We start from the raw sequence: 25000 nt of genomic DNA, 5'->3' as shown, positions 1-25000 counted from the left end.
ATCTCTCACTAATATCACCATACATCAATGACAGAGACACACAGCTTACTTGTCATTTCCAGTCCAACTCTGTTTATTGTGGTTTCGGTAGAGGCCATACCCATTAACCAGGTGGTCTGTTGTAAGTGTGCTCTGCAAGGTATATTTAACCAGCTCTGCAGTGAAGACTTATCCAAGGTATGACACTGAGTTTCAAAGTAGAGCTTCCTTTACTCTTTTAAACAGAAACTAAAGCTTCTTTGACACAAATAACTTCACATTTTGTTACCAAGTCGTCCTTTATTTACGCAGAGTTCTTGATACAGGTCCAGCTCCCTCAGAGAGCAGAACCTCTGACACTCCTGTTTTTATCTGTCAGCCAGGGCTCCCTGATTGGACCAGATTAACAGCCCCAATCAGGGAACTCATATTCTATGGAGGTCCACCTGGCTGACCTCGTTACAATCACTCTAGACACTGTTCCCATCAAACAACTACAGCACAGGGACAGCATGGAGTTAAAAACAGAGTGAAGCATCCTCTATCCCTTTAAAATGAAAATAAGACTTCGTCTGCACTGTCCACATCAAACATTCCCAGGATAGGGACGTCAAGGGGTGAGAGACAGAGTAAAGCTTCCTCTACAATGTTCACATTAAACATTCTTAGTGCAGGTACAGCATAGTCTGAGATACAAAGTAAAGCTCCCACCAATCTAGGACTGCAGCTGATGGCATAAAGCAGACTCTTCCACACAGGCCAAGCTATTGATTTGAATCCAGGCTCCAGGGAAGAAAGTAGCCTGCAATCATACTCTGATAATGGAAAATAGGAAGCACTAATTCATCTTGTCTCTGCAAGTTTAACTCAGCTAGTCTCGCTTTCACTACCATTGTCAGTAACTGTGCAATGTTTCCCTCATCAGATCACAGTCCAATTCTCTACTGAAGGTCATGATTTCATCTGCCTCTCCTGCACTCTTAGCAGTCTATTCCAGATCTTAACTGCTCGCTGCATATGAAGACTTGATCATATCATTGTTGCTTACTTTGACAATCATCTTAAATCTGTGCCCTCTGGTTCTCAACCCTTTTGTCAAAAAGGATAGCTTCTTTCTACCTATTCATTCAGATTCCTCTTGTTTCTGAATGTTGCTCTCAAGTGTTCTCTCAACTTTCCCTCTTCCATTGAAACCAATCCAAGCTTCTCCAAGCTAACAACATAAACAAGGGCCGTCATACTTGTAAACATTCTTGTAAATCTTTTCTGCACCCTATCCAATTCTTCCTAAAGTGCAATGCTGAGAACTGGCCACTGTCTTCCAGTGGAGGCTGAATCAGTGTTTTAACACAGAACTTCCTTACTTCTGTATTCTATGTCACTATTACAAAGTCCAGGACTCCAAATGCCATTTAGACCACTTTCTCAGCCTATCCTGTCACCTTCAATGATTTATACACACATACCTGGGTGTCTCTGCTCCTGCATCCCCCCACTTTATAAATCTATCCTTTATTTTACATTGTATATTGGCAGAAAAACATGAAGAGACAAACTTCTTTCCATTACATTTTATTGTCATTTGCCTGAACATTTCAACAGCCTGTCCATACTCACTTGATATTTATATAGTTCATAGTTCATATGTTTGGCACTAATTTTTAGTGTAGGAATTAAAGTTTAACAGTAGAAAAACATGAAAAATGCAGTTGTAGCACCTGAAGTGCATTTAGAATGATACTGTCCTGTTTCTTTAAGAGGAAAGCAGCTAGAAAGATAAAGCAAATGGAATTCTGGATTTTTGTGATTGTCACAATCACCTGAAACAAATAATAGTTCAGAACCTTACAATCGTAGTTTCTCTACGTCAGGGCTAGGAGTCTCAGGTTCAAGACTCATCTGCTCCATAGCCAGGCTGTTAGGGCTTAGGAGAAGAACCAGGTGATGGCTCCATGACATGGAAGAAGGGCTAAAAGGAACACCTGGGACCCACTGATCGTCTCTCTTGTGGTAGCATACCTCGAGTATACACAACCCATCTCTCCTTAAAAACAAACAGCCTCTTGCTCCATTTGCCTCCCCAATGTAATTCCAACTCATCTGGACCAGATCAATTTCACCCATTGACATTGGCCCTTCATTTTTTGCTTTTAAAAACTCTAGTCTGCTCTGAATCATTTTCCACAGCTAATCGAAACCTCACGATACAATGATCACAGGTCCCTAAATGTTACAAATAGTTGATCCACCTTACTTCACAGAACTGGGTCCAGCAACATTTTCTTTCTCACTGACCTAGTGACATATCAATCTAGACAGGTTTTTTTTGAATATTCTTCAGAAATTCTTACCCCTCACTGCCCTTTACATGGTTCCTATCTCAGTCTATATTAGTGCCCTATCTGAGAACACTAACCCTCACTCTTTTCTGCTTGAACTGCATTGGAACTGAGGCCCAATCCAGTGATGAAGAAGTATCTTAGTGATCCTGAGGCCTAGGCTAATGTTCTAGGGACATGGGTTCAGAACCCAACATGGCAGCTGTGGAGCTTAAGTTCAGTTAATAAATCCACAAATTCCAGCCAGCATCAACAATAGCACCGTGAAGCTACCATCAATTATTGTAAATACCCACCTGGTCCACTATTATCCTTTAGGGGAGGAAATCTGCCATTCTTCCTTGGTCTGGCTAAATGTGACACCAGACCCACAGAAATGTGGTCAACTCTTAACTACCTTCTGAACTGGCCCAGCAAACGGTTTAAAATTGTCCAGAAGGTGTTACATAGTTCAAGGGCAATCAGGGATGGGCAACAAATGCTGGCCGTGCCAACAACACTCATATCAAATAAAAAACCAAAGTAAAGAAAATTACCCACTGCCCCAAAATTCCCATTTGTTGATGGCACCACTTGGTCTGCTCACTCTGCAGACAGCAGGCACTGGGACAACCCACTCTCTCCATCCAATGCCCCCTCAACAACTGACCTCTGCACAGTCTGTGTGGCCACCAGGAAGGACATCAAATCTCCAGCCCGCAGCCGCTCCTTCGCCAGCATCATTCCACTAACACAGATGGTACCCAGAACTATACCTGCAAGGGGTAGGCGTGTTTATCATGTTACCACAAACAACAGACTTACATCTGCAACAAACATCAAAAACTCACATCCACAGAGTGCCTTTAACTTGCAATGACACAAACTGAATCACTAATAGTTTCTCTCTTTACAGATGCTGCCAGATATGCTGTACATTGCCAGCATTTTCAGTATTAATTTTGTAAGGAATAGTGGAATTGTGCCTTTGTAATCTGTTCCATGCTGCTTTTAATCTAATCCATCCAGGCGAGGACTTTTATCTCTTTCTAAATTAATTGGTTTATCAATTACTACCCCTCTTCCCAACATCTACCTTAACATCCAAGTATCTTTTTTGATCTTTTCTTCTAAATTCATGTATACTTTTGTTAGTTTCCCTGTAATTACTGAGGTAACATAATTGCTGAGGACATAGAATCCATTGTGGTATAGTAAGTAGCACTCTTAACTCCGAATCACAAGGTTCTGGGTTCAAAACCCGCTCCAGGATAGGAGCACAAAAATCAAGTTTGACCCAACTGTGCAGTGCTGCACTTTCAGAAATACTGTCTTTCGTGCAAGCCATTAAACTGAGGCCTCAGCTGCCTGCTTGGATACATGGAAAAGATTCTGTGATTCAATTTAAAAGGACAGCAGGAGACACATCATCAACATCACCGAAAGAAAATTATCTGGTTATTCTCACATTGCGGTGTTGACTGTTCATACTGGCTGCAATGTTTCCCACATTCCAACAGTGACTGTACTCTACTTCATTGGTCATAAAGCACTTTGAGACATCTGGGGACATGAAAGGTGTTACATAAATGTGAGTCTTCTGTTTTTCTTGATATAATTTTTCTGCCATTGAACTGTTGCCACAGGCTAGCCTTTTTAGGGCATATTTCTACCCTGATTTTTATTCAGTTATTTATGTTTCTACAGAATTCCTTATGATTTTCTTTGATTTCCCATAAACACCTGCCTGTCTCCTTTCTCACTGCCTGTCAAACTCTAATGGCTTGGTTTGTATGGCCCCAGCCCTGGCCAGGCATGCTTTCAGGCTGTAGGGAACATAATAGATAGCAGGGGAGTATCCCACTGTCTTCCTCGCACTGACCTGGTCCCCTGAGTACAGTAGATAAGTGGAGTGTTGATATCAGCATCCATCTGCCATTTATTAAAAAGTAATTCATGAGCAGTTCAGCTGGTTAACAAAATATATTACCCAAATGTTACACTGCCATCACCACAATATGGTTGGCTTATATAGTTCTTGTGATGCAGTGTCCCTACCCCTGGGTCAAAAGGCCTGGATTCAAAGCCCACCTGTTCTAGAAGTATACTATTAGCACGCCTGGAACAGGCTGATTAAAAATAAGCAATAATAACAAAATGCTGTAGAAACATGACAGATCCGGCAGCATCTGTAGAGAGACAAACTGAGAGGACACTTCAAGTTCAGTGACCTTTTATCAGAAGTTCTGGTGGTGCTCCAGACTACTAAAGCCACAATATATTGAGGAGGAAAAAGCATCCTTGTTCAGCGCCAGCAGCAACTCGTTATTGCAGATTGGCCTTGTTGAGTATTGGTCAGGTGTGACACTCTTTGCTTCCTGGGGGGTGATGGAGCAATACCCCCACTCCCTGAAAATTGAAGCATATTCCTCAGTCCTTCTCCACATTCACTCAATCTCTGTTTCTGCCACACAGAGGCACTCTGTCTCCCTCTTACTGCATGTTTTGCATTCTCTCTCTTCTCTTTCTTTCTCTTTCCCTGTTGAGGTGAGTAAAAATCCATTCACTTACAGTTTAATGAAAAGTTGGATAATCCCTGGAAGATACCAATTCCAAAACCCAGGATCTGACTCATGCTGCAGGCTTCATCCACCTCTCTAGAGAAAAAACTGCCAACACACAAATAATTTCAGCAGTGTGATCATCAGCTCCAACAATAATAGTTACATTTCTAGGCCAGTAATCCAGAGGCCGTGACTAATGGCTTGGATATACAACTTCAAATCCCACCATGGCAGCAGGGAAATTTGAATACATTTAGTTTAATAAATGTGACGTAAAAAGCTAGTCTAGGTAGTTGACACAGTCACTATTACTATCATTTGTTGTGAAGGCGTACCTGGTTCAGCAACGTCCTTTTGTGAAAGAAATCTATTGTCCTTACCTGGTCTAGCCTACATGTGACTCTAGATCCACAGCAATGTAATTGCTGCCTTCTGAAATGGCCCAGCAAGCCTCTTAAATTGTCCAAAATGTGGCTCATTCATTACTTGATCAAGGACATTTAGGATGGGCAATTAATGCTCACTATTCCTGTGACGGTTGGATCTTGGGAATAGACAAAACAAAACATACAATAATGTATTATGCATTCAACCATGCCTCACCTGTATTCTCACTGCTCATACTCCATTGACGCTTTCGGTATGTGGTGTGTGTGAGAGAGAGAGCGCGCGAGAGAGAAGGCACTTGAGAGAAGCAAAGATGGAATATCACAAGAGACTGGCAGCTAACGTAAAAGGGAACTCAAAGTCTTCTCCAGGCATAGAAATTGTAAAAGGGTGGTCATGGGAGGAGTGGGACCAATTAAGGACCTTGGAGGGGATTTACACATGTAGGCAGAGGACATCGCAGAAGTATTAAACAAATGTTTACATCTACCTTTACCAAAGAGGAAGGTGCTGACCAGACCACAGTGGGAGGTAATGCAGTCACTAGGAGAGTTTAAAATCCAATCGGACAAGATATTGATAAAGGTCAGAAATCACATGAAATCATGTTATAATCCAAGTAAAAGATCACCAATGATGATCTTTTACTTATAAATTTTGTGTCTGATACTACCTCTCTCACTAACACCCAAAGAAGGAGCAAAACTCCTAAAATTTATGTTTTCAAAGAAACCTGTTGGATTATAACCTGGTGTTGTGTGATTTTTGACCTTGTCCACCCCGGTCCGACACTGGCACCTCCACGGGATATTGATGGGCAAGTTGTACTTAAAGTGATCAAGATTTCAGGTTGCAATCATAGAATCATTCAGAAGCAGGCATTTGGCCCATTAAGTCTGTTATATCAAAACTATGCTAAATCCAGCACTAGGCCCACAGCTTTGAATGTTATGACGTTTCAAGTGCTCATCCATGTACTTTCTAAAGCTTGTGGGGTTACCCATCTCAACTACCCTTCCAGGCAATGCAATCCAGACTTCTACCACTCTCAGGATGAGATTGGTAAAAGAAGCAAAAGTGATAAGAGGAAAATCATTTATATGCACTGCCTCAGAATGTAGTGGAGGCAGGTTCAGGTTCAGTGCGGCACGGTGGTTAGCACTGCTACCTCACAGTGCCAGGGACCCGGGTTCAATTCCGTACTCGGGTGACTGTCTGTGTGGAGTTTGCACGTTCTCCCTGTGTCTGTGCGGGTTTCCTCTGGGTGCTCCAGTTTCTTCCCACAGTCCAAAGATGTGCAGGCTAGGTGGATTGGCCATGCTAAATTGCCCGTAGTGTTCAGGGATGTGTAGCTCAGGTTGGTTATAAGGGGATGGGTCTGGGTGGGATGCTCCAAGGGTCGGTGTGGACTCGTTGGGCCAAAGGGCCTGTTTCCACACTGTAGGGATTCTATGTGATGAAGTACAGAGGCTCCCCAATTTACGAACGTCTGACTTATGGAAGCTTGTACTTACGAATGCTATCCCATACAGGTGTGTAATTTTAAAGATCCAACACATAAACTTTTCCAGTACTCATGAAGGACTATTTTACGTCTTCCACTGATCTGACTTGCTTATGGAGCAACTTGCAAATGGATTACGGAATGGAAAAGATTTACAATCCAAGGACTGTCTGTATTCAAAATGGAATTAGATGGTTGTTTTGAAAGGGATAGTGTGCATGATTATAGGGAGGAGGCAGGACAATGACAAGAAATGAGTTGTTCACTCGGAGGAACATGATGATCCAAATGCTGGCTGCACAAAGCGAAAAGCTGGGTGTTGAAGTGAGGGATGGAGTTTCAGGAACTGGGAGAGGGAAGTATTGTTGTGCCTTGTTTCCCTTACCACCCTCACAGGTCCAGTGGGGACAGGAATAGACCAGATGTAACAGTTGAGAAAGTGAGTGGGACCAACAGGAGCAGCTGATTGGTGAGCAAGTCCTGGTGGGTATTTCCAAATTACTATTTTGTAAGTCTTTGTATAAGCAAGGGTAGGCACTTACTTTGTTTTTTTTTTCTTGAAAAAGTCCTCTAAAATTTTTAACCTTTAAAGAGTTTAGTTATGGCAGGAGAGCTTGAAGCCCTGGTTTGCTCCTCTTGCTCCATGTAGGAGACCGGCCACATTTCCAGTGCTTGGAGCCAGCATGAATGCAGGAAGTGTGTCCAGCTGCAGCTCCTGCAAGCTCAGGTTTCAGAGCTGGAACGGTGGCTGGGGACACTGGAGTACCTGGGGGTCTGACACCATCGTGGACAGCGCGTGTTGAGAGGTGGTCACTCTGCAGATCGTAATGGGGGATTCTATAGTCAGAGGCATGTAGTGATTTTTAGCATGGTCAGCCAGATGGACCCCATAGAACATGAGTTCCCTGATTGGACCAGATTAACAGCCCCAATCAGGGACCCCTGGCTGACAGACAAAAAGGAGCCCTCTGACACCCTGTTCACTCGGAGAGCTGGACCAGTATCACAGACTTTCCATGTCTAAATAAAGGGTGATTTGGTGACAACATACCGGTCTCGGCGGAGATATTTTGGTGGGGATGACAGTGCTCCTGAAGAAACTTGCTCGTGACAATTGTCTTTGAATTGGGATAAGCACTTCTGGCATCATGCAGTTATAGAACATAGAACAGTACAGCACAGTACAGGCCCTTTGGCCCACGATGTTGTGCCGACTTATTATCCTACTAAGATCAACCTACCCTGCATACCCTACATTTTACTATCCTCCATGTGCCTATCCAAGAGTCGCTTAAAAGTCTCTCAAGTATCTGACTCCACTACCACTGCCGGCAGCTCATTCCACACGCCCACCACTCTCTTTGTGAAGAACCTACCTCTGACATCTCCCCTATACCTTCCTCCAATCACCTTAAAACTATGCCCCTTCGTAATAGTCATTTCTGCCCTGGGAAAAAGTCTCTGGTTGTCCACTTTATCAATGTCTCTCATTCTTGTACACCTCTATCAAGTCACCTCTCATCCTTCTTCGCTCCAATGAGGAAAGCCCCAGCTCCCTCAACCTTTCCTCATAAGACCTGCCCTCCAGCCCAGGCAGCATCCTGGTAAATCTCCTCTGCACCCTCTCTAAAGCTTCCACATCCTCCCCTTAATGAGGTGACCAGAACTGAACACAATATTCCAAGTGTAAAAGGGAAGCTTGACTTGTTCTACCCTGCGGTTGAAGAATGGGCCCAATATATTGAAAGAATATAATTTCTTTTCAGGCATATGACATTAGGGCAGATGAAAAGCAATGAGTAATTCTCCTGACAGCTTGTGGGCCTACAGCTTTTTTGGTAATTGGGAGCCTATCTTTCCTGAGGCACCAGATATAAAATCTTTCAAGAGTTGACAAGACTTAGTTAAGGAATATTATGACCCCACGCCACCTCTAATTTGGAGCTGCTATCGTTTTTAACTCAGCAATTCGAGGGGAATCTGTATCGGGATTTAGTACAGAAAGGCAAAAATCTGTTGGCAAAGGCTTGGGGAGCCAAAGGCCTGTTCCTATGCTGTATTGTTCTTTTGGTTTCTTTTGTTCTTTAGGATTTTTGACTATGTTAAGGCAGGGGCATGTGACTTTGGTTTAACCCTTAATGAGGTGTTAAGAGACCATTTAGTATGTGGGATTAATGATGTAATCATATAAAAGCACTATGAGCTGAAGTCCAACTAGACCTCAAACAGGCACTACAACTGGCTTTATCATTAGAAAATGCAGCTATTGGAGTAGGAGTTGCAGGGTATTCCGATGGAAGTGGACACCCTTGCCAGTCCACCTGAGCTTGGGGAACACCACTTGACTGAAAGCAATTGTATAGCCTCACTCAGGACATATCCTGAACAGAAGGACTCTAGGTCAGCCCAAAGCAAAACTCCGAAACAAAGCCAAACCTCGGCAAATGGTTAAAATTTTTTTCAGAATCTGGACCGACAAGCCATTGTAGTTGCTGCTGGTATGTAGACTTGAGATAGCAAAAGGACCTTAATTGAGTAAGAGAACTGATCAGCTTGCATCCCCCGGTACAGGTTCTCAGTCTAGCTGAGGTGTTGTGTAAAATTAAGGATTGGGGTCCAGAGCGAGTTTTGTTAAAGACTGGCTCTGTGATCACTGAAACGGCCCCACCAGTATCAACCTCCATTATAACTGGGTGACCATTTACACAGACATTTTAGTTTGATTGGTTCTGGTTTGAATGTTGTTAAGCAATTTAATTCTTTCAAATGAGACATAGATGGACAAGGCCCACCCAGTGCCATTTGCCTTACGAACATAAGAGGCAGAAATCAGAAGGCTGGAAAGCAAAGGAATGATCAAACCAGTCCAGTTTGTGGAATGGGCAGCACTGGTTGTAGAGTTTGTGAAGCCAGACAGGTCGGTTCTTTGTGGGGATTTTAAACCATGTCTACATGTGATGCAAACTTCAAAGAATTACGTACCTGAACCCTTATGTCTCTCTGTTTTACAAAGATAAGCCAGAGAACTACAGACTAGTGAGTCTCACGTCAGAGGTAGGGAAACTTAAAACTTGCACCACATGTAGACAGGGTGGTTAAGAAGGCTTTTAGCTTGCTTGCCTTAATTGTTCAGACCTTTGATTAAAAAAGAAAGAGTTGGGATGTCATGTTGAGGTTGCACAGGACATTGGTGACGCCCCTTCTGGACGACTCTGTCCGGTTCAGAGATAACACAGCGTGGAGCTGGATGAACACAGCAGGCCAAGCAGCAGAGAAGCAAGAAAGTTGACGTTTCGGGTCAGGACCGTTCTTCAGAAATGGGGAGGGAGAAGGGAGCTCCGAAATAAAGAGAGAAAGGAGGAGTGGGGCTGGGGAAGATAGGTGGGATGGTGATAGGTGAGCACAGGTAGGGAGTGGTGGGGATCCGATCCTCATCCCTAAAATGAATAAAAAATAAAACGCAATTCTGTTTACCAGCACCGGCAGTTCTACTATCTCTGTACAGTTCTGGTCACCCACTCATAGAAAGGATATTATTAAGCTGGAAAAAGTCCTGAAGGAGAGCATCCATTTCCACTTGGATAGGCATGCTTGAACGGATAGTCAGCATGGCTTTGTCAGAAGGAGGTCATGCCTAACAAATTTGATTGAATTTTTTAAGGAGGTGACCAGGCATGTAAATAAGGGAGTGCAGTTGAAATAGTTTATATGGATTTCAGCAAAGCTTTTGACAAGATCCCATAAAGGAGACTTATCAAGAAGACAAATGCACATAGGATACAGGTAATTTGATAAAAGTGGAATCAAAATTAGCTCAATTGTAGAAGACAGAGGGTGGTGTCAGGATGCTGCTTTAGTGACTGGAAGTCCGTGTCCAGTGGGGTACGGAGACATCTGGGCTGGGTCCCCTACTCGTCATCATTTATATAAATGACATAGAATGACTATGTCGGGGGGCTGATTACTAAGTTTGCGGATGACACAAAGATTGGTTGGGTGGTTAACAGTGAGGTTGAGTGAGTTGGGCTACAGGAAGATATAAACGGGATGGTTAAATGGGCAGATAAGTGGCAGATGGAATTTAACCCCGAAAAGTGAGAAGTGATACACTTTGGAAGGAGTAATTTGACAAAGTATTCAATGAACAGCATGACACAAGGAAGTTCTGTGGAACAAAGTCACCTTGGTGTGTTGGTCCATAGATCTCTAAAGGCAAACGGGCATATTAGCAGGGTGGTAATAAAAGGCATAGGGGTCACTTGCCCTTATAATCAAGACAAAAACATTACAAAAGTGGGGAAGTCATATTGCTGGGTGGGATGGAAATTTTAAGTTATGAGGAAAGATTGGATAGGCTTGGCGCAATCTGTTTGAGGTGTACAAGACTGAGGGAGAGTAGATAAGGATCAGCCGTTCCTTTAGTTGAACGGTCAGTCATGAGAGGTATGAGTTCAAGGTGAGGTTCAGGAGCTTTGGGGGGCAGTTAATGGGAGGAAAGACTTTTTTTAACCCAGAGAGTGTTGATGGTCTGGAATGCACTGCCTGGGAGGGTAATAGGAGGCGAGTTGCCTCACATCCTTTTAAAAAGTACCTGGATGAGCATTTGGCCCATAGCCTTGAGGTTACAACATGTCAAGTGCTGGTAAATGGAATTGGGTTTTATTTTTCATTCATTTGAGGGATGAGGGCGGCGCTTTTGGGCAGCACTTATTGCCCATTCCTAATTGCCCAGAAGGCAGTTGAGAGTTAGCCACATTGCTGTGGGTCTGGACTCACACATAGGCCAGGCCACATAAAGATGGCATTTTCCTTCTCTAAAGGACATTAGCGAACCAGATGGGTTTTTCCTGACAATTGGCAACAGATTCATGGTTATCACTAAATTCTTAATTTCCAGATGTTTCTTGAATTCAAATTCCACCATCTGCCATGGCAGGATTTGAACCCAGAACATTATCTTGGTCTCTGGATTAACAGTCCAGTGATAATACCACTAGGCCATTGCAGGTCAGGTGCTTTTCACATTTGCAGATCTGATGGGCCAAAGGGCTTCTTCTGCATTGTATGATTCTATGAGGACCTCTTTCTGCTTTGTAACAATTCTGTGATTCTGTCTGAGCTCCGTTGCAATAGTACTTCCGCCACTTACTTAATTTCCAGGTCTTCCATTGCAAATGCCTTCACTGTCCGTATATTTCCCAGTGCCTCCTCTGCAAGACATGTCGCCTTGGCAATCTGGAAATAATTTGTTAAAACAGACTTTTCAATAACATTCAGTAAAGTCAGAAACCCAGTCCAACCAGAGTCCTGCACTTTGAAACACGAAGAAGAAATTATTAAGCTCTGTCTGTGCCAGCACAACAGTGTTCAATTAACACAAAGCTGTATCAATCTGGATCCAAGCTAGTTGCCAAGACAGAAAACCCACAGTTTATCCATGAATCAGTCTTCCAGTTCCTTCCACCCCTCTTGTTACAGGTGCTCCCCATGTAGACATGCTCAGTTAATTAATAGCCACCATTCATTTCTCCTTAAAGTTAATCAAATATATAAACAATATGATTAATTAGACATTACCAAACTGCTCCTTAACCAGACTGACAGACCTAAAGGTTCATATGGGAAATGGCAAAATTCAACTCTGCCGCAATAGGAATACATTTTCTAAGAACGTGAACATTACCAACAGCGTGAAGCAAACTTACTCTGTATTTAAATGGCTTTGAAATTTTATTTACTTTCAAATTCAAGACCATAGAAGTGTAGGCCTTCAGTTGGCTATCACTAAATTGTGCAATTTTATTTTGCATTTCTTTCCTGCTAAACTTCTGATTTTCAAAATAATTTGTATTGAACACTAAGTCTAAAAAAGTTTTAAAAAGTAAGTGTGACTGTACTTTGATTGAACCAAACTAATGAATTATGTAGTTAATGGCAACATTATCAACTACAAACTTGGGCCTTTTACCCCAGGACCTTTCTTGTACATCAAGTGACGCTGTTTTGACTAAATTATTGGTTTTATTCTTTCCCTAGATCAGCAGATCATTAGAAAACAATGGATGGCGACTTTATTTTTCTAAGTGGAAATGGTCTTATTGAATCCATCTCTATGACCTTTGAACTACAAACTAAGACCATGAAGTAGTTTCATACGTGTGATGGTTGGTGATATGATGATGTATGATGGATCTACAATATGACCATATAACATCATGACACCACCCAAGATGTGTAAACAGCCTGAGCCCCCTTAAGTCTGCAGCTGTGGAGAGGGAAGCAGTTAACATTTGGAGTCCAATGTTTTTCTCTCTAGAGATCGTTTCAGACCTGCTGAGGTTCTCAGGCACTTTGCTTTTATTTTAAATCTCCATCATTTGCAGTATATTGCTTTCACGTAAAGACCAGGTCTTTTTATTTCCATTATTTTTAGATGAAGGACTTCGATGATTCTTTAAACTAAAGGACAGTGTGAAGAGATGGCTGCAGCTTTAAGTGTTTACTGGAATACTGAGCTGTGTAAAGCGAGACCTAAAAGCAAACCTCACAGAGCGGATGTGTTGTGATCCATGGGACAACTGCTAGACAACAATCAGGAGATAGTACTAACTGCAGATGCTGGAGTCAGAGATAACACAGTATGGAGCTGGAGGAACACAGCAGGCCAGGCAGCATCAGAGGAGCAGGAAAGCTGATGTTTCGGGTCGGGACCCTTCTTCAGAAATGATTTCTGAAGAAGGGTCCTGACTCAAAGTCAACTTTCTTGCTCCTCTGGTGCTGCCTGGCCTGCGGTGTTCCTCCAGCTCCACACTGTGTTACCTATGCTAGATAACAATGCTTTGATTGGTTCCTGACCCGGTGACTATGGCTTTTGTGGAACAGAGTAGCAAAAATATACCTCATTTGCAAAGAGAAAGCATCAAAATAAATCACCCTGTGTCTGTCTCTACCAGCAAAAGCCAGCTGCCTTCCACTTATTTTTCTCTAAAAATCCCCTGCTAGAGGAATAAAATGCCTTTAAAGACAGTTAAAAGCCTAATTCTCAACCATGAATGAAGAGAGCATCAGTGAACAAAAAAATCTTGCATCAAAAGCAAAGAACTTTAAAGGAGCTTAAAGGAAGAGAAAGAAAGCAATTCAAATCGTATGCTCCAGACTAGGGAAATCAAACTGTTCCTGATCTTTCTTTTTACGTCCTTAAGATCCACCTCTGTCTGTCTGTCTGTCTGTTCACGAGGGGTGATTTAAGAGGGATAGAGTTTAAGTAATAGAGCTTTATAAGTCAGCAATTCTTATTTCCTGATCGCCATTGGTTAAAGACAATTTGTTTGTAATAGTTATTTTCTTGTTAAGTACAGAAACTTGGTGTTTTCTTTCAACTGGAGTTTGTTAAATCAGGTAAATTGTGAACTTGAGGTAGTTTGAGTAAATCTTTTCACACTTGTAACAACTCTGGGCATAGTGGGGCTTGATTTCCAGTGCATGACCCCCAGTGAGGTGTGACACAAGACAGATTCTGCAAAGGGACTCTCACTCCACAGATTTCTCACAAGCAGCCAAGAGCTGAAAGAAAACAGGGATGAGTATCTCCGGGCTCTTAAACAGAGTGGGTTATCCAGATCTTGACAATCCAGTATCTATGACAGAACACGGGATAATGTATACATATGGCAGCTGTCCACACAGCAGCTTTGTAAGAAATGTGAAACGTGGATTGGAGGTCAAGAATGGTTAGTCAGGATTCAGTTGGAAGCACCACTGTACTCAGAAAGCTGCTGAAATGGCAAGAACAAGGAACAGACTTGTGTCTCTGAATTTTATAGAACTGTCCTGTTCTTTGTGTGTCTGCATGCTAGTGCCCAATAGAGATTTGGTAACATTCTGTGCTTTGGTCCTGTATGTTTGTGTTAATGTTGTGTAGTTAATGTGCATATCTCTGTATAAAGTTGTAGCAAAACTGGTCCAAGAATAAGTCATGATAAAACGTCCGCTTCAGCTGTTAGAAAGCAATTGCTTTGTTTGGCATTAATGGTATTTCTAGGAGGATTCTTCTGGAAGGAGATAACAAGGTCTGACACTGAGGGGCATTAAAAATAGTGAAGTCTGTCAATTTTCTTGTGGCTGTATGAGGTTGCTATTGAAAGTTTTAAAACATTTATCCAAAGCAAAAATATTGTTAAATTCAATGAGTGTTGTGAAGATTAGAAGTGTGAGGTAGTTTTTAATAATAATGAATGGATAAGAGTTTTAGTACACTTTTAGGTGCATGGAAATAAGAAGTTGTGGGTGTAATTGAGTGTGCCTGTCTCAGGTTAATACGATAAAGTTAAGCAATGGCTCTATTGCATGGGGTTACTTCCCCTTCTTGGGAACTAAACTTGTTGCATTTTATAAGTTTGGAAAAAAAATGAAGGCAAACAGGAAGGGTAATTACTTTGGCAAATTGAGGTACAAGCTCTGGAAACAAGATTACTGGCCAGAATCATGATTCCAGCATATTCCAATTTCACTGATTAGGAAATTCATACACAGTTTCAGCTTAATTGAAAGTAAAAAAAAAAAAAGCACATGCTGGAGAAACTCAGCAGCTCCAGTAGCATCTGTGCAGTGAGGCCCAATATGAATGTTCATCGGAACGGATTTGCCCCCAGAAAGTCCCCCTGCACGTGCTGAAAATCTGCCAGGGGGTGACCAAATGGTGAGGAGACACTCCTCCAATCACAAGCTGATTCTCCCTCAGGGCTCGCAGCCAAAAAGTTCACCAGGGAGCCCATATGCCGGAAACCAGGGACAGAAACATCCTGTGGGTTGGAAGACCAATCAGCAGCGAGGAGACTCAGGGAGGGAGTGCCTTTTGCCGAGGTCCAGAAGCTGAAGTCTTGGTATTGAGAGCTGGGAATGACTGCAAGCAGGAGTTTAACTTCTGACTTCTGACTTTTTCATATTCATTCACAGGATGAGGGTATTGCTGACTATGTCAGCATTTATTGCCCATCCCATACGGTAGTTAAGAGTCAATCACATTGCTGTGGCCAGACCAGGTAAGGATGGCAGTTTTCTTCCCCAAGGGACATTAGTGAACCAGATGGACTTTTCCAACAATGGATTCATGGTTATCATTTCACTGTTAATTCCAGACTTTTTACTGAATTCAAATTCCACCATCTGCCATAGTGGGTTTCGAACCCGGGTTTCCAGAACATTACCTGGGTCTTTAGATTAACAGTTCGGAAATACTACCACTAGGCCATCACCTTCCCTTATGAAGGAAGGTCAGTGATGAAGTAGCTGAAGATTTTTGGGCCCAGAATACCACCCTGAGGTACTAAGGGTTCTTGTAGAGCAGTGGTAGTGGACCAGGAGACTTGGATTCAAGCCCAACCTGCGCCAGAAGCATGTAATAACATCTCTGAACAGGGTCATTAGAAACAAATATATCCTGAGGAACTCCTGCAGAGATGTCCTGGACCTGAGATTACCAACCTCCAACAACCACAACCATCTTCCTTTGTGCTAGAAATAACTCCAGTTTTATTTGGGCTCCTTGATGCCACACTCAATCAAATGCAGGCTGATGCCAAGGGCTGTCACTCTCTCCTCACCTCGTGAATTCAGCTCCGTTGTCCATGTTTGAACCAAGGCTGTGATGAGATCAGAAGCTGAACGGCCCTGGCAGAACCCAAACTAAGCATGAATGAGCAAGATATTCATTTGCAAGGATTGCTTGATAGCACTGTCAACAACCCCCTTCATCATGATCACCAGTAGACTGATGGGGCATTAACTGAGCGGGTTGGATTTGTCCTTTTTTTCCCTTCAAGACAGGACAATACCTGGCAATTTTTCACATTGGTAGGATAGATGCCAGTGTTGTAACTGTACTGAAACAGCTTGTCAGGCCGCATCATTTGCAGTAGCCAGTGCCTTCAGCCATTTCTGATTTCATGTGGAGTGAATCAAATTGTCTGAAGACAGGCATCGTGATGCTGGGGGCCTCTGGAAGAGACTGAGATTATTCACCACTTCTGCCTGAAGATTGTTGTGAATGCAAAAGGTAAGGCTGAAGTATTCATGTACTGGGCTCCTCCATCATTGAGGATGCAGATATTTGTCGAACCTCCTCCTCCAGTGGGCTGTTTAATTGTCCACCACCATACACAATCGGATGTGGCAGAAGTGTAGAGCTTAGATCTGATTTGATGGTTGTAGGATCACTGAACTCTATCTATACTTGCTGCTTTTGTTGTTTGGCATGCATGCAGTCCTGTTTGGTAGCTTCACCAGGTTGACACCTCATTTTTAGATATGCCCTGGTGCTGCTCCTCACATGCCCTCCTGCACTCTCCATTGAACCAGGTTAATTCCCTAACTTGTTGGCAGAGTGAGGGATATTCTGGTTATAGATTGTGCTGGAGTAAAATTATGCTATTGCCAATCACCCACAGTGCCTCACGGATACCCAGCCTCGACTTGCTAGATTTCTTCGAAGTCTGTCCTATTTAGCACGGTGATAGTGCCACACAATATGGAGGCTATCCTCCTGGAGAGAATTAATCTCAGCAAAGACAAGCACTACAACCCTTAATGGACTCACCACCATTTTCTTCAGGGAAAACTGAGTAATAAACATTGGCCTAGCCATCAAGGTTTATATGCCGTGAAGGAATAGAAAAAGTATTCAATGGTCTCTCCTATACTTAATTGTATCCAGACATCGATTCACAGTGAGTTACATCCTCCCATCTTTTCATTCAAATGACTGATTCCCTAGGCCCTTAGCTGCATCTTTGAATTTGATTAATCCACATGTAGTCCCCTTCATTTTGTATTTGTTCAAAGCTTTGCAAATAATCACACAAACATTCACTGCCTCTCTCCATTATACCTGTTCCTGTGTCTTTTGGGAAAATTTCCGAAGGTACGAGCCTATATACGCTCCAGTTCCAACGAGGAGTGGCATCACTAGACACATCAGGCTTGTTAGCTTTGGTGACACGACGTAGAGAGAAACCAAGCAGCCAATTGTCTGAGTGAGACTTTTCAAACCCTGGAGTCCAAATCGGAAAAAAGCCAGGCAGTTAAAGCATGAAGAAAGAATGAAACAAAGCATTTTGAACACTTTCCCCATCAAACACCGTCAGGACAGTGTCTAGATACAGAGTGAAGTTCTCTCAACACTATCCCCATAAAACACTCCCAAGATTGTACAGCATTAGATTTAGGTATAGAATAAACTGCCTCAGTACTGGCTTTCCAACAGTGCAGCACCCCCTCAACAGTGACCCTCTGACAGTGAGGCGCTCCCTGAATAGTGACACTCAAACAGTCTGGCAGTTCCTCAGTACTGACCCTGTGACAATACTGAGGAAGTGAGGAAATAGGGGTGAAAAAACAACATTATTTGCTATTTACTGGCAACTTTAAAAGGAGATTTCTGCAGCCTCACCTGAGATATCACCAGTTTGAAGGAGGATTTAAACTCCTGAATGTCATTAGTTAAGCGGCTCACCATCTGGCCTGTTCGAGTGGCATCAAAGAATGCCATGTCCTGCCTGTGATTACAACAGGAAAAGAAAAAGGCTTGAACTGAAGCAATTCTCCCAATAGATTAATTCACAGATCCACAGACACTCACAGAATGAAGCTCAGCATTGACCTTGTAGCTGGGTGACATGGTACCACTACCACATGGGCAGGGGTAAGCCACTCTCAAGGAGGAGTATTCCATTACCCACTCAAAAGGTCCAGGTATACTCCACTTCCAGTTGGGCAGGGCAAATCAATCACCAAGGGGCAGGATACACTGTTCCCCACCCTGAAGGCAGGGGTATTTCCCATCCCAGGTGATGGGAACTCAACATCCTGAGGGAGTAGGACTCCATTTGCCACCTTGTAGGCACGAGAATTTCCCATTCTGGGAAGACCGGAGGTGGGGGGGTGGGGGGTGTTGTGGAGTGGAGTGGAGGATTCCACTTCTGTCTCCTCCTCCAGTGCAAGTAGCATTGGCCTCAGCCTTACCTGACTGCCTGTCAACTAAGTTTCTACTCATGCATCTACACTTCCTCTGAGAACATGTAGCACTTGACCTACTTCTCCAGGGCAATTGAGGATGTGCAACAAATGCTGGCCTCGCCTTTGATGTCCCCATCCATCAAAGAAGAATTAAATGAGCTTGAGTTTTAAAAACTCTCACCAGCATATGAAAATGTTCATGCAGGAACAGAAGGTAAAAGCAGCTTCCATTCAGCCCCTCAGGTCTGATCTGCCATTCAATCATGGCTGATGTGTAGTTCAATTCCATTTACCCAAATTTGTTCTGTATTCTTGATACCATCACCCAACAACAATTCATCAAGCTTAGCATTTCTCACAAGTTCTCAACTTTTGCATTTGCCGTCAATTCATTCCTCTATCCAATCAATTAATTAAAAAAGTTCCATTAAATCTGCCGAACATAACTTGGCTTTCTGAAATCCACTGTAACTGTCTTAGATTGTCTCTCATGCTCCCTCCATAACTGAACAGTACATATTAGTTGATAGGATTCTTTACTGGGTTTAGTCAATAAAATGCTCTTAGACATTGAAAAATGGCAACAGAAAAAAGCCCTTCAGCCCTTTCAGTATGGTCCACCATGCAATACATAAGAACATCAAATTTAGGAGCAGGAATAGGTCATTTAAAGTTTTGGCAAAGATCTGTAGCTCGGGTCGTGGGTGAGGTTGTTGACTTGCTCGCCGAGCTGGCTTGTTCTCGTTCAGATGTTTCGTCACCATGCTAGGTGGCATCATCAGTGCAGCCTCCGATGAAGCTATGTTATTCTACTCCGTTTGGAATTTATACTGTCCGGTCTGTTATGATGAGTTGTGTCATTTCCGGTTTTGATCTGTATTGGTTTATATATGGGGTTCAATTCTATATGTTTGTTGATTGCATTATGGGTAGAGAACCATGCCTCTAGGAATTCCCATCCGTGTCTATTTTTGGCTTGGGCTACTATGGTTACCTTGTCCCAGTTAAACTGATGGCCTTCGTTGTCTGAATGTACCGATAATAAGGAGAGTTCATCGTGCCGTTTTGCTACTAGCTGATGTTCATGTATTCTAATGGCTAGTTTCCCTCCTGTCTGTCCGACATAATGTTTGTGGCAGTCGTTGCATGTTATTTTGTAAACCACGTTGGTTCTGCATGTTGTGGGAATGAGGTCTTTAATCCTTGTAAGTGTTTGTTGGAGAGTGGCTGTGGGCTTGTGGGCCACCACGATGAACTCTCCTTAATATCAGTACACTCGACAATGAAGGCCATCAGTTTAACTGGGACAAGGTAACCATAGTAGCCCAAGCCAAACATAGACACGCTCAGGAATTCCTAGAGGCATGGTTCGCCACCTGTAATGCTATTGACAAACATATAGAATTGGACCCCATGTACAAACCCATACAGGTCAAAACCGGAAATGACACTACTCACTATAAGGGACCAGACAGTATAAATTCCAAGTGGAGTAGAATAACATCACCTCATTGGAGGCTTCACTGATGATGTCACCTAGCATGGTGACGAAACATCTGAACAAGAATAAGCCAGCTCGGCGAGCAAGCCAACGACCTCAGAAATAGGTCATTCAGCCCTTTGAATCTGTTCTGGCTTTCAGTCAAGGTCACGGACCTTCCTGTGCATTCCCGCATGCTTTAACTTGCTGAGAGATCTAAAGTCTGTCGACCCTAGCCTTAAAAATATTCAATGGTATCCTCCACAACACTCTGGAGTAGAGAATTTCAAAGACTCAAAAAAAAACACCAAGGCTTCCAAAGATTCAAACATTTCTCCTTATCTCAGTCCTAAACGCTCAGCCTCTTATCACGTGACTGTCCCATGTTCCACATTTCCCAGGCAAAGGAGAAAAACTCTGTTTCACCTATCAAGCCTCTTTGGAAGCTTAAATAAAAACCGAAAGAAATGTGGATGCTGTAAATCTGAAATCTTTGGAATCTTGTCCGTCTCAACAAGGTTACCTTTCTGTCCTTCAAACTCCAGAGAACATCAACCCAATTCACTTAGTCTCTCATTGGTCCCAGCGATTAGAAGCTTGTCCTATCTAGCGAACCCTCATTAAATTGCCAACAGTGTACACATCCCCTTCCGTAAAAATGAATACAATAACTGCACACAATATTACAGATGTGGTATCACCAATGCTGCATACGACTGTACAAAACTCTCCTTATCCTTATGCTGGAATCTCCTTGTAAAAGGAGATCACCATCAATAAACCACTCATCTAGATTAAAAAAACAATTATCACTGTGAAAAGCACTGGAACTTCTTGTCTCAGATGTTGGGAAGACTGAAAATTAACAAAAGTACTCACGGATTAAATCTTTCCATAATCCCTGCTATTTATTTCATTCTGTGAAACTCTGTTACATTTCTATGGCCCACATCTCTGATTTTAAATCTTGGTCCACAGGGAGACCAGGCAACAGCAGACATGGCCACTGGCAGTTGGCCACCTAAGTGGATTTGTAGAGAGCATGTTACAATTTTATCTTAATGTCAAACAACTCAGCGATCTCTTCAGTGCCTCAACAAGAGTCAGACCTGAGCAGAGTTGAAAACAATTCCTTCCTCAAGCTGGCAGCAACTCGCTCCCCAATTCTGGACAGGAGAGTGATGTAACAGCAAGTCAGGATTCCCTGATAAGCAGAAGACAGTAGTGGCATTAAACCAGATTCAGAGCAAAACTCGCAAACATATTAAAAATACAAAAATACAAATTTATAAACACATTGTGTATAAGATTTAAAAGTACAATTTTGAAGGCAAAATTTTGACAAAGTGGAATAGCCTGCATTTTGAATATGATGTGTCAGTGGCACACAATCTCAGATTCAAAGTGATAGTAAGAACTGCCGATGCTGGAGTCCGAGATAACACAGTGTGGAGCTGAAGGAACACAGCAGGCCAGGCAGCATCAGAGGAGCAGGAAAGTTGACGTTCCGGGTCAGGATCCTTCCTCAGAAATGGGGAGGGGAATGGAGCACAGAAATAAATAGAGAGAGGAAGGGTGGTGGCCCCAGCCCTCCTCTATTTCTGAGCTCCCTTCCCCCTCCCCACTTCTGAACAAGGGTCCCAACCCGAAACGTCAGCTTTCCTGCACCTCTGATACTGCCTGGCCTGCCATGTTCCTCCAGTTCCACACTGTTATCTTAGATTCAACGTAATACCCCATCTACTCTTATCAACAGAAAGTAAAGCTTCCTATATCTGTTTAAACTGACAATAAAGCTCCCTCAGCACTGTCCCTTCAAACACTTCCACAACGGGTACAGCATAGAATTAGGTACAAAGTAAAGCTTCCTTTACTCTGTACCTAACTCTTTTTGAACTGAAAATAACTCTTCTTCAACATTGTCTGCATCAAACATCCTTAGGACAGGGACAGCAAAGGGTTAGATATAAAGCAAAGCTCCCTCTACTCTGAAAATGTAAACTGAAAGTAAAGTTTCCACAACATTGTCCCCATCAAACAGGGTAGGAACAGTACTTTTAGATATAGAGTAAAGCTACTTCCAATGATGTACCACTGTGACCAGAGCTGGTTCCCTTATTGTTCGTCATATATTTAATCTATGTGGAGGAGAACCTGCGGATTTGATAAGTACGTTTGAGGATGTAATGACAATTGGCAGGGTAGTAAATAGTGAGGAAAAAGGTCTTAGGTTGCCGAAAGGTGCAAATGGGTGGAACACGTGGGCAGAACACACGGACAAATCAGTAGCAGATGGAATTTAACCCTGATAAATGTGAGATGATGGGGGTTGGACAGGGCAGAAAAGGAGGGATCCTATCGTTGTAACCCACGTAGGTTCCCATGACATTAGTAGAAAGAGGGAAGAGGTTATGCTGAGGAAATATGAGCAGCTAGGAGCTAAATTTAGAAAAAACGAACCAAAAAGGTAATAATAATTTCTGGATTATACGTGAGGCACAAGCAAGTTGGCACAGGGTCAACAAAATTAAAGAGGTATATGCAAGACTCATACACTGGCGTGAGAGAAACAAGTTTGAATTCATGGGACATTGGTGCCAGTACTGGGGAAGGAGAAAGCTGTTCCAATGGGATGGCCTCCACCTGAAACATGCTGGGACCAAGTCCTGGTGAATTGCATAACTAGGGCTGTGAGTAGGGCTTTATATGGAGGCCAGTTCCATAGAAAATTATGGAAAAAGTTAAATGGGTGGTGAGGAGTTGGCGGGGGTGGGGTGTGCAGAGCACAGGTTACTAAAAGTTTCCAGAACAAGTAATAGGACAGAAAGGAAGGAAAGGGTCAAGAATCTAACTTCAGATAAGGGGACAACTTTCAAACACAGGAAGGACGGTGTTGTACTTAAATGCACACAGTATATAAAACAAGATAAATTAGCTTGTGGCGCAGATTGAAATTGGCAGGAACGATGTAGCGGGCATCAACGCTGGGAACTAAATATCCAAGGATACATGTCCTATGAAAGGACAGGCAGATAGGCAAGGAGACAGGATTGCCTTGTTAGTAAGAAATGAAATTAAGTCAATCACAAGAAGTGATTTACAGTCAGCAGGCAGAGAATTTTGTGGGTAGAGTTGAGGAACTGCAAAAAAGAAAAAAAAAACAAAAAACAAAAAAAAAAAAAAAAGTCTGATGGCAGTTGTGTACGGGCCAAGTGGCAGTAGTCAGGATGTGGGGAAAGAAAATAAATTGGATAGAAAAGGCATGTAAGAAAGGCACTATTACAATAATTATAGGGGGCTTCAATTTGCAGGTTGACTTGGGAGAAAAAAAAAAATCACACTAGTAGCGGATCTCAAGAAAAGAAATTCATTCAATGTCTACAAAATGGTTTTCTTGGAGCAGCTTGTGGTAGAGCCCACCAGGGAACAGGCAGTTCTGGATTTGGTGAAGTCTATTGAGACAGACTTGATTAGGGAGTTTAAGGGGAAGGAACCCAAGGGAGCAATGACCATAATGTGATAGAATTTACCCTGCAGATGGAGAGGGAGAAGCTGGCCAGATTTCATTGGAAGGGGAGCTTAGCAGGGAAGACAGTAGAGCAGCAATGGCAGGAGTTTCTGGGGATAAATCAGGAGGCAGAGCAGAAATTCATCCCAAGGAATAAGAAAGGGGAGGACAAGACAACCATGGCTGACAAGGGAAGTCAGGGACAACATAAAAGCAAAACATAAAGCATACAATGGTGGTGGAGATTAGTGACAAGCCAGAGGATGGGAAAGCCTTTAAAAACCAGCAGAGGATAATTAAAAAAGCAATAAAGGGAGAAGATAAAATATGAGAGTAAGCTAGCTAGTAATATAAAAAGAAGATTGCAAGAGTTTTATTAGATATCTAAAAAGGCAGAGGAACTGAAATGGTACTTTGCACCAGTTTTCACAGTAGAATACACTGGCAACATATCAGAACTTCAAGAGAGTCGGGCAGAGGTGAGTGCAGTGGCTATCACTAACAGGAGCTGGGGAAGCTGAAAAGGTCTGAAGATGGATAAATCACCCCGATCGGATTGATTAGGCCCAGATTTCTAACGGGGACAGCTGAGGAAATTGTGGTGGCATCGGTGGTAACCTTTCAGGCATTACTGGAGTCAGGGAGAGTCCCAGAGGACTGGATAATGACTAATGTAACAAGCCTGTTTAAGGGAGGGAGGCAGAAGACAGGAAACTATAGGCTGGTTAGCCTGGCCTCAGTCATTGGTAAGACTTTAGAGTCCATTATTAAGGATGAGACTGCGGAGTACTTGAAAGTAGATGGTAAAATAGAACTGAGTCACAACAGCTTCATCAAGGGACAATTGTCATGCTGGACAAATTTGGAGGGGCTGCAGAGAAGATTCTCCAGGATGATGTTTTGGATGGTTTATTTTAGAGGAGCTTGATATGCTTGGGTTGTTTTCTTTTCAGCAGAGAAGGCTGAGGAGGACTCAATGGAGATGTATAAGATTATGAGGGGCATGGGAGGGGTGGATAGAAAGCAGTTGTTGCCTTTAGTTGAAGAGTCAATAATTAGAAGGCAAATTTTAAGGTGAAGGCAGGAGGTTTAGAGGGGATTCAAGGAAAACATTTTTCAACCAGTAGGTGGTAGGAATCTGGAATGCACAGTCTGGGTTGGAATAGAGTAGGATATCTCACAAACTTTAGCACTTGAAAAGTCATAACATTCAAGGCTATGGACCCAGACCTGGAAAGTGGGTCAGAG

General features: G+C 42.8%; 1 protein-coding gene across 1 annotated transcript; it reads right to left on the bottom strand.

Moving 5' to 3' along the window:
- Nucleotides 1–2967: 2967 nt before the first annotated feature.
- LOC109935141 (ATP-binding cassette, sub-family B (MDR/TAP), member 8) lies at nt 2968–21454 on the bottom strand (the record flags this gene model as incomplete). Its single annotated transcript, XM_048592900.1, has 6 exons — nt 21354–21454; nt 18199–18304; nt 17638–17799; nt 11902–11987; nt 4869–4966; nt 2968–3073 (listed from the first exon to the last, which is right to left on the bottom strand). Coding segments are annotated over exons 2-6 (551 nt in total), but the record flags the coding sequence as incomplete, so codon positions are not given.
- Between the last annotated feature and the right edge of the window lie 3546 nt (nt 21455–25000).

This window comes from Rhincodon typus, unplaced genomic scaffold, assembly GCF_021869965.1.
Source record: "Rhincodon typus isolate 14 unplaced genomic scaffold, sRhiTyp1.1 hic_rhity00001999, whole genome shotgun sequence".
NCBI classification, from domain to species: Eukaryota; Metazoa; Chordata; class Chondrichthyes; order Orectolobiformes; family Rhincodontidae; genus Rhincodon; species Rhincodon typus.
Note: the sequence above shows the minus strand (reverse complement) of the source record. Positions and strands in the feature narration are given on the sequence as shown.